This window comes from Physeter macrocephalus, chromosome 1 (genome assembly GCF_002837175.3).
Source record: "Physeter macrocephalus isolate SW-GA chromosome 1, ASM283717v5, whole genome shotgun sequence".
NCBI lineage: Eukaryota > Metazoa > Chordata > Mammalia > Artiodactyla > Physeteridae > Physeter > Physeter macrocephalus.
The window spans coordinates 63,839,697-63,850,437 of record NC_041214.2 but is presented as its reverse complement, the minus strand read 5'-3'; the positions used below and the strand labels follow the sequence as shown (position 1 = coordinate 63,850,437).

Below are 10,741 nucleotides of genomic sequence, written 5' to 3'. Positions count from 1 at the left end.
ATAGTGTCTGGCCTTACATTTAGGTCTTTAATCCATTTTGAGTTTATTTTTATGTATGGTGTTAGGGAGTGTTCTGATTTCACTCTTTTACATTTAGCTGTCCAGTTTTCCCAGCACCACGTATTGAAGAGGCTGTCTTTTCTCCACTGTATATTCTTGCCTCCTTTATGAAAAATAAGGTGACCATATGTGTGTGGGTTTATCTCTGGGCTTTCTAGCTTGTTCCACTGATCTATATTTCTGTTTTTGTGCCAGTACCATACTGTCTTGATTACTGTAGCCCTGTAGTAGAGTCTGAAATCAGGGAGCCTGATGCCTCCAGCTCCATTTTTTTTCTTTTTTTTCCTCAAGATTGCTTTTGCTATTTGAGGTCTTTTGTGTTTCCATACACACTGTAAAACTTTTTGTTCTAGTTCTGTGAAAAATGCCGTTGATACCAATTGCATTAAATCTGTAGATTGCTTTGGGTAGTACAGTCACTTTCACAATGTTGATTCTTCCAACCCTAGAACAGGGTATATCTCTCCATGTGTTTGTGTCATCTTTGATTTCTTTCATCAGTATCATAGTTTTCTGCATACAGGCCCTTTGCCTCCTTAGGTAGGTTTATTCCTAGGTATTTTATTCTTTTGTTGCAGTGGTAAAGGGGATTGTTTCCTTAATTTCTCTTTCTGAATTTTCATTTTTTATGTATAGGAGTGCAAGAGATTTCTGTGTATTAATTTTGCATCCTGTGAGTTTACTAAGTTCATTGATTAGCTCTAGTAGTTTTCTGGTGGCATCTTTAGGATTTTCTATGTATAGTATAATGTCATCTGCAAACAGTGACAGTTTTACTTCTTCTTTGCCAGTTTGGATTCCTTTTATTTGTTTTTCTTCTCTGATTGCCGTGGCTAGGAGTTCCAAAACTATGTTGAATAATAGTGGCGAGAGTGGATATCCTTGTCTTGTGCCTGATTTTAGAGGAAATGCTTTCAGTTTTTCACCATTGAGAGTAATGTTTGCTGTGGGTTCGTCATACGTGGCCTATATTATGTTGAGGTAGGTTCCCTCTATGCCCACTTTCTGGAGAGTTTTTATAGTAAATCGGTGTTGAATTTTGTCGAAAGCTTGTTCTGCATCTATTGAGATGATCTTATGATTTTTATTCTTCAATTTGTTAATATGGTGTATCACATTGATTGATTTGCGTATATTGCCTTTGGAGTCAGACAGCCCCAGGTTCAATCACAGCTCTGCCACTTCCTTGTGACCTTGGGAAGTTCACTTAACTCCTTTGGGCCTCAGTTTTCTCATCTGTAATAATGCAGATAATTCTTTTAGCCTTGATCTAGTTGCTGTTTGGGGCTTAAATAAGAAAATATCAGAGAAAGCAGTAAGAAATATTGTTTTGCTGCCTTTCTTTTAAAAAGCTAGAATGATTCATTGTCTCCCAGACTAGCTATCACATGCCAAAGTACAACATGAACCTGTTCTGACTCAGGCTGCATTCCCAGTTATCAGGCAGAAGAAAACTCCCAGAGAACCTTTTGTAATCTTGCTGATAGCACAAACTTCAAACTAGCTCCAGAAACTGATACTCCTTGGCATGGGAGGATGCCACCCTGCAGCTTGGGCTGTCCAGACAGAGGGCAATGAAGCCTGCAGTTTAAGAAGCACCCAACTGGTGCTTAAAGCTCTCTTAGATAATTTTAATGTGCAGCCAGGTTTACAATGATCTAGAACAGTGGTTCTCAAAGTGTGGTCCCAGACCAGCAGCATCAATATTATGTGGAAACTAGTTAAAAATGAAATTTCAGAGCCCATCCCAGACCTACAGACAGAATCAGAATCTCTGAGGGCAATTTAGATTTTAACAAGCCCCCCAGGTAATTCTGATGCATGCTCAAATTTGAGAGCCACTGATTTAGAGAGAAGAATAAGAAGATATTAGCAAGAAGGGCAGATAATTTAATTACAAAACTCCCTATTTGGGGATATATAAAGTATATCCATCCCACAACCCCAAATTGGCTTGTAAAATTTTTAACTATCTTGTAGAATAAATATCCCATCTCTAAACATCTGAGCCTCCAAAATGTCAGATAATTCTTCTTAATCTCTCTATTCATAATATAAGTTTCCTGGGGAGAACAGTAGAGAGATTTCTAAATGGAGCTTCTTATGAAACTTCTGCTACTTTTTAAAAAGATTTACATGGTTCGGCTGAGTCATAACTTGATAATCTTCTTAAACACATTTTTTTACCCAAATTTCTCTAAATGAATCTTAATTACAGCATTGTTGTAACAATGTTTTGCTAAGCTTTTGACCTTGAGAAGAGCACAACTTACAGCGAGAAACGAGGCACGGTCCTAACTAGACACCCAGCGCTTGTTTATTTTCCTTTTGACAAGAGAAATAACACAAATAGCAAATGTTTAATAATCCCCAACAAAATGAACACAAAGTGTTCTTCATCTACCTTTTCTCTTCGATGATGCAGTTTTGTAAAGGAGTACCTCAGGGGTTGGGCAGAGGCTCAGGGAATATGAAACTAGGAGTGACCAGTAAGAACACTATACAATGGTATTTTCCAGGCATGTGTCAGGTCTACTGGTCCCTGTGGGCCTTTACTGTAAATGAATCATCTGTTAGACCAGCTGTGGGCACCCTTACTCTGGAGTCTGTCAAGTTTTCATCTGGAATTTTTTCAGTCCCTCTGAGGAAAACAAGTTACCGTCTATAGCTTTAGAGAACAGATAGGACTTGTGATTTGGGCAATGGCCCTCATAAATCCTGTACTAAGCCATCACTATCCCAAAGAGAAGGCATAGTTTACAGTCTCCGCCTGAGCTCTCATCTGAAATCCTATTGGAAACTGACCCAAAGCAGCCACTGTGATGAAGGGAAGAGGAGGGAGAGAAGGGGGCCATGAATTCGACCTGAGAGGGCACCAAGATAAACAAATTCCTGATGATAGGTCCCATAAATAAGTTTGAAATTCTCCTTGAAGGAAACAAGAAAACAACTGGCAGCTTCAACATCAAAATCATGCTCAGAAAAGCAAGAAAAATCATGGAGGCCAAAGTGAGGATGGCCACAAGGCCAGGGTGATTCCAAGAGGGAGGGAGGGAGAGGTGAATCGTTCAGCAGCTGAGGCTGCCTGCTGGCAGAGGTGCTGGGCTACAGAGGGAGACACCTGGCTGAGAATGAAAGAGAGGAGACCATGGCAGTGGAAGGCCCTGGAGCGGGTGTGTGCCGCGCACCCTTAACAGACAGTGCTGTGCAAGAGTGGGTGATGGGCTTCTTTCCCTCAGCATTACCTTTGTGAGATTCACCCGACTTGTGCTTGTAGTTTTAGTTTGTTCATTCTCCTTGCTGTCTAGCATTCCACTGTGTTGATATACCACAATGTATTTATCCATCCTGGTGTCCATGGATATTTAGCATGTTTCCAGTCAGGGCTGTTAGGAGCAGAGCTGCTATGAACATTCTTGTACATGTTTTCAGTGGACACACAGACACATTTCCCTTGGGCTTCTGTTGAGTTAGAGGTGGAACTGCTGGCTTGGATTACTGGACTTCTTAATATGTCTTTACACAAGACTGCATTCTGTCTCACAGCCATTATACTCAACAAATAACATGAGGGTCTCCAGCTCCATTTTGCAGGTGGGAAACTGAGGCATAAAGAATGTGACTTTATGTTAGATCAGCTGCAGGGCCAGAAAAGAAGCTCTCCCAGTCCCCATTCCATCCTGAGCCTGCTCTTCCTGGCCACACCATATTAAACAAAACTTCCTGTTATTACAATCAACAGGGCTTGTGAGTATTTAAAAAATAACCAGCAAAGTGGGAGCTGGTGGGGATTGTGCTGGATGGGAGGCCACCTTCTCATTACCATCTTCATTTCTGCATTAGCAAGTGTCTGTTTTGGAAAGTTGATCCCAGAGTAGTAAAAATAAAAAAGACTCCGGGCATAACAAAGTGCCTCGTTACCTTCAGTGGGCAGGGCTTCCTGCCGGAAAGCGTGCCCTGGGAAGAGGCTGCTCCACCCAGCCTGAGGTCAGGTGGCCCACCTCTTCTGGCCCTGAGCCTGGATCCATGTTCAGAGGACAGGAAGCTCCTGGGGGACTCCAGAGGTCAGGGACCTTCTTCATAACCTGAGCTTTTTCCTGCAGGATTGGAAATCTGTCTAGACCCAGGTCACCGGGGCTCTTTTCGGCATTGAATGTTTGTTCTGGATTTCTCCCATATGATTCAGAGGACCCCCTACCCCTACCCCTCTCACTTGTAGGTTTGAGGTCATTTGCTTAATTTGCACAGGATGGACCGAGACAAGTGGAGTAAGTAGGTGTTTCGCCAGCTGACACTGAGGTGCCCTGAACTCGTGAAGACAACTTGGCAACCCGAAAAGCTCTCTGGAGCCCCCTGGGTAGGATGGGAGCAGCCCTCCATTTAGACTCAAGAGATGTGAGTTCTGGTGCCATTTCAATCCCTGCATATTGCACACTTCTTAACTTCTCTAGGATGACGGACGAGGAAGTGTGTTTGTATAAAGGGCCTTCTGGGGCTTCCCTGGTGTTGCAGTGGTTGAGAGTCCGCCTGCCGATGCAGAGGACACGGGTTCGTGCCCCGGTCCGGGAGGATCCCACATGCCGCAGAGCGGCTGGGCCCGTGAGCCATGGCCGCTGAGCCTGCGCGTCCGGAGCAGGTCCCCCGCAACGGGAGAGGCCACAACAGTGAGAGGCCTGCATACCGGAAAAAAAAAAAAGGGCCTTCTGATCACAAGGTATTGTTACATAAAGAAAGCCCGTTCAATTGCTGAAGGCATGATTCTTCATCTTGTCTAGCCCGAACCTCTCAGGCTAGACAAGATGAAGACAATATGGCAGGCATATTCTCCACCCGGGACCTTCTGTCTGGAAAAGAAGCCAGAGCCTCCCTTTGAATATGTCCCTTCAGCGCAAACAGCCTCTCACGGGACTCATTGCCATTACTGGGTGTCCAGTACAGCCGTGTCTGCTGTTAAAATATTGAAACACGTCTGTGCCTGCTGCTAACTAGTCACTGCCTTGAGTGCTCTCTCCCCTCCACGACCCAGCAACTAAAAAAATAACTCCAGCCCAGCAGGGGGGGGCCTCCAAGACCCTGCTGCAACACAAAAGCTGATTCCCTTCTGATTTTTAACATCACACCTGCCTTTCATTCATTCAGATATCAGATGTATAACTACAAAGCAGTGGATCTAAGTTTTTATGGAACTGGAGAATTAAGTACCCAAATAGAATAAGTAATATTATCTATCAATCAGCCATCTTATTCTTGAGGCTTGGTTCCAAATGACTTCTGGCTTTTGCTAAAAGCAAATCTACTTTCAAAAATTAAAACTTTGCCATCTGTAAGGGTTTACAAAAGAGTAAACCCAATCCCAGTGACAACCTAAATGACAGGAGCCAAAAACTATTTCAAGCAATGATAGCATCATTGGAATAAGTGTATAGCTTCAAAAAGTGAAGAGTTTATCCAAACATAATAATTTGGGGAAATTTTAATGCTGCTGGATATCAGATGATATTAAGGAATTTTTTTAAATAAATTTCTTTTTTTTAAATACATTTATTTCTTTATGTATTTTTGGCTGCATTGGGTCTTCGTTGCTGCACGCGGGCTTTCTTTTTAGCTGTGGCGAGCGGGGGCTACTCTTTGCTGCGGTGCACGGGCTTCACATTGCGGTGGCTTCTTTTGTTGCAGAGCATGGGCTCTAGGCACACGGGCTTCAGTAATTTTGGCATGAAGGCTTCAGTAGTTGTGGCTCGCGGGCTCTAGAGCGCAGGCTCAGTAGTTGTGGTGCACGGGCTTAGTTGCTCCGCGGCGTGTGGGATCTTCCCGGACCAGGGCCCTGTGTCCCCTGAATTGGTAGGCGGATTCTCAACCACTGCACCACCAGGGAAGCTTGATATTAAGGAATTATTATCAGTTTTTAGATGTGATAATGATACTAAGTTAAGGTTTTTAAAGGAGTCTAGTTTATAGATACATACTGAAACATTTACAGATGAAACAGGATGAAAGGGATTTGTTTCAAAATAATCTAAAGACAAAGTGGTAGGGGAGTGGGTGTCGGGAGGGAGCGGGCTAGCAATGAATACATAGGCTTTTTTATACTATTCTCTCCACTTCTGTATGTTTAAAATCTTCAAAAGTAAAGTTCAGCAAAATTGTTTCCAATCAGTCTATACCTCCCAGCCACCCCTGGTAGGTGGGAGAAATAACAATTGAAAGCAGCCTGGATTAGGACATGGAGGACCCGGAAGGATCCACAGTCCAAACACTACCTAAACACTGACTGTGTAGCTGTGGAAAGTCCTGTATTTCGCCTTGTGCCACAGTTTCCAGCCTGTGAAGCGCACATAACCTTAACCTACACACACACACACACACACACACACACACACCCCCCATTCTGAAACAGGCCAGAAGGAGTCTAAACAAGGCAACATTTGTAAAACATTTTGCGTTCCTTGGGAGAAAGATGTGACATAAAGGATGCATCACTGTAGGACCTCAGCACCCAGAGGGGTTGCGTGAAGTTTTGTTCAGATAATTCAGGATTCCCAGAAGCTCCCCACAGATTTTTCAGAAACGACCTCATGCCTCCTTCTCTAAGCCAACTGAAAAAAGGAGCAGAAACAAAACACCCTGCTTCTACACAGGAGCCTTTTAGCAGCTCTGTTTACTCCTCCAACACAAAGCCCTTGTTTATGTGTGACAGATGGTAATACATGTTTCTCTCTTCTCTCCGCCCCCGCTCATTTGTTCCCCTCTGTTCCTTTGTCCCCCTCCATTCTTCCTTTTCTCCAGTCCTTCTCTGCCTCACACCACTTTTCCTGAACTGATTTAAGGGCCAGGGAGAAGGATAAAGGCAGACAGAACACCAAGCCCTAGGAGAACGCATGTGCCCAAGCCAGCTATTCATGCTGTCAGGCCGATGCACACAGTCAATTCTTGGTTCACAGCACTCATATCTGAAATGTATTTTTGAAGACAGAGTGACACACCTTTGAAACTGTAGGGGGCTCAGAGCAAACATTAGAAGGCCCATAAATATTTATGTGGTAGGTTTCCATGGATTGCTTTCCCAAAGTAATCACAGTTGACACATTTGCATACAGACACACACACACACACACACACACACACACACACTCGTGTTCCTTCCAGGCCCAGCCACTCCCCAGATAGAACCTAACCTTGTACCAAATATTTTTCTGCTAGGCACAGTCTATAACGCAGCAGTGGAGGGGGTGTGAAGGGCTGAATAAGCTAAAGCCTTCCCTCTATCCTCATGGAATACTGCTGTTGTCCCTCACAGACCCAGGCAAGTGACTTAGTCTTTCCCAGCCTCCATTTCTTTGTCTGTAAAATGAAGGTATTCAAATAGGTAAATGACATAGACTCTTTTCCAGCTCTAAATATCTATGATTCTATGAGTAATCACACCAAGGCTCCCAGAGAATTCCCATAAACCGATCTACCTGACACCCCAATACTTGGTGGGGACAGGGGAAGGTCTGTCAGAATAGGTCAAACCAGTGCTCGGATGATGACCCGTATAGTACAGAAGAGAGAAGCTAGGGGCAAAGGGGGAAAGAAAAAATGGTATTAAGTTTAGTAGGGAAATAACATGCTTATAAATAGGATCCGAGAAGGGGATCAAAGAGGAGAGAATTGATGTAATAGATACCAAGCCGAAGGAGAAGACAAGCTTTGGCACCTGCCTGTATGTCTAAGAGAAAAGATAGCAAGAAAGAAAAACTGGGCATAAGGAGGTATGTGCCTGACAATAAACTCAGTCTCCTGAAACAAACATGCTTCCAACAGAGGCATTCTCCAAGAAGCAGCAGGCTGGCCCTTTTAAGAGAGGCCTCAGTTTGGTGCCTTGTTCTACACAAGGATAATAACTATCCCCCATGGCCACACCCACCCCCAGACAAGAAAGAGTAAAGATCTATGCTCAGAAAAATTGAAGTCGCTATTTCAGAATAGCTACGTCTGCAAATGATTAACTCCAGGATTTATTACCAATTAGGACTATAAATCTCTGCTTACTTTGGCTCCTGGAAAGTTGATTTCACTGGGGGATGGGGTGGGGGGGAGAAATACAAGCTTAAAAAGACACACTGCAAATTCAGAAGGAAGCAGGATACCTCAAGCACCAGAGCGGAAAGCAGCCTTCACCTTGTGGTTCTAAGCAAACAGCCCAGCAGACGCCCACAGGGTTAGCAAAGTCAAAGAGACTAGTGACACCGAGAAGAGGGCGTTGGGGCCTGGAAGGAGGGTGCATAACTGAAGGGCCCCCAGCGGCCAGGCCACAAAATGGCCAAAGTTGGCAGTGAAGCATGCGCATCAGGAGTTGTTTTTTTGTTTGTTTTTTTTTCTGGCCACGTCACGCAGTTTGTGGGATCTTAGTTCCCTGACCAGGGATCGAACCCGGGCCCATGGCAGTGAAAGTGATGAGTCCTAACCACTGGACCGCCAGGGAATTCCCACATCACGAGCTTTAATGTTCCTGATCTCAGGGGTTCTCAGCCTTGGCTGACCACTGCAATCACCTGTGAAGCTTTAAAAACACCTATGCTTGGGTCACACTGCAGACCAATTAAATCAGAATCTCTAGAGGATGAGGCTCAGGTATCAGGATTGTGCAAAAACTCCCCAGGTGACCCTCCAGGTGCAGCCAGGGTTGAGAACCACTGCTTATCTCGTTTCCTCCTCACAGCAACCCCAAGGTATAGGTACAATACTCTCATGGTTTCATAGAAGAGAAAGCTGAGGCACAAAGAGGCTCAGTAACTGGTCCAGGGTTACACAGCTAATAGTGACAGAGGCATGATTTGAACCCAGACCTCGCACTATTAACCATCATGCCCCATGGCCTCCAAGGCTACGGTTCTCAGCGTTCCAGGCCCTGAGCCTTCATGGGCTTTTCAAGGTAGAAAATGGGGTCTCTCAAACTATTTTCATATATCTTTTCCTAAAAATTCTAATAGAAATGAAACATTAGCCCATATTAATGCTACGTATTAACTAGAAAGGCAGGTTTCTTTCCTTCGCTTGGAATGAGAAGGTTGCACTGGACACTGCATGCTTATCAGGAGTTCTCATTCATTCCTTCAACAAACATTAAGTGCCAGTTTTCTGCAGAGTCTATAAAATAGAACCACCCTGTGCAGATAAGCACACAACAGATATCCTAAGAGCATGCACTAGACACTGTGAGAGTCCACAAATGAAAGTGGACAGCTGAGTGGCAGTAATGTATGATGACTTTGGTGAGTGAAAAATGGCAAACTAAATCGTAGGATCATATATGCATGTTGCTACGTGGTGAAATAAAAGATGGAGTCCCTAAGTGCAGGTATGGGATAATAAGATGCTATGAGAAGGTTGGGAATACACTGCTGGTGATCTATAACTATTTAATTCAGAGTAGAAAATGCAAATTCCTGGCTAGCACCTACATGAGTACAGTGAGCTAGATGTCAACAGGGGAGGGGGGACTGAGGTGACCTCAAGAGCCCATATCCTAACTAAAGAGGCAGCCAGTTCTCACCTCCAGCCAAACGTCTCCATATCGGAATATGGGTACAGTGTTGTCAGTCCTTCTGACTATTTTAGGGGAAGCTGTAAATATGGGTTGCTTAATGCGAGATCTCCCAATTTTTAAACAGCATTTAATTCGTGTCTTTTCAATACACTGTATAGACCAAAGAAAACACATCCAGCACCAGCTCTGCTTTCACGATTGAAAGTGAGCTCCCTGCTTGACCCATAGATCCCAAAGCAACTGCTTATCTCATCTGTGCTTCCCCCCACCTCCCACCTACAGGTATGCTCATTTATTTTGGGTACGGCATCTGGAACAGCACCCTGGAAATCAGCGCCCGAGAAGAAGCCCTGCACCAAAGCACGTACCAGCGTTACGACGTGGACGACCCCTTCTCAGTGGAAGAAGGTTTCTCCTATGCCACAGAGGGCGAGAGCCAGGAGAACTGGGGCGGGCCTGCTGAAGACAAAGGCTTCTATTACCAGCAGATGTCAGATGCACAGGCAAACACCCAGACGAGTAGCAAGGCGAAGAGCAAAAGCAAACACAAACAGAACTCAGAGGCCCTGATTGCCAATGATGAGTTAGATTACTCTCCAGAGTAGGAGCAAACACGCAAGAAATGTGTAGAAATGATGGTGATTTATTTTCAGTAACTTAACCTGTGGGCTAGAAGGTGGAAACGTCTTTGGCTCTCATTTCAAAAACCCAGCCTTCCCCAAGGTCAGTCCCCAGTCATAGCCTGTCATTTGCCACTTCTGCTCTTCCGGATAGTTCTGTCGAAGGGCTTAACCCAGGTCCCATAGCTGGTCCCCTTATAAAAAACAAAAACAAAAAACAAAAAAACTAAACAAGAAGCTACAAGAAGTTCTATCTTAGGTGCAACCATCAGAGCTGATGGCAGCAAACGTTTCCCAGGCCTTTGCTTTGCTGGTTGAATCTTTCCGCTTCTTACTAAGGCCCCAAGAAGCAGGGAGTAAACTTCTTGGACCACACTGAGGCTGCAGCTCCTCTTGGAGATGTGCCAAAGCAGGCAGGGGTGGGCACAAGGCAGCATTTCAACCACCTGAGACCACAAGGGCAAAGCTCTGTTCTCAGCATGCTGAGCTGAGAGCTGCTCCCTGAGGCCAGGTGGCACGTGGCACTTCC

The 10,741-nt window shown here is 44.6% G+C and overlaps 1 protein-coding gene across 1 annotated transcript in view; it reads left to right on the top strand.

Moving 5' to 3' along the window:
- The window catches only part of SLC7A14 (solute carrier family 7 member 14), a 117,310-nt gene extending 106,901 nt beyond the window's left edge, over nt 1-10,409 (top strand). Inside the window, exon 8 of the mRNA XM_007100802.3 lies at nt 9,875-10,409. Within this exon, the coding sequence (XP_007100864.1) occupies nt 9,875-10,197 (323 nt within the window). The 3' untranslated portion in view covers nt 10,198-10,409. The remainder of the gene's footprint in view (nt 1-9,874) is intronic.
- The last annotated feature ends 332 nt before the right edge of the window (nt 10,410-10,741 follow it).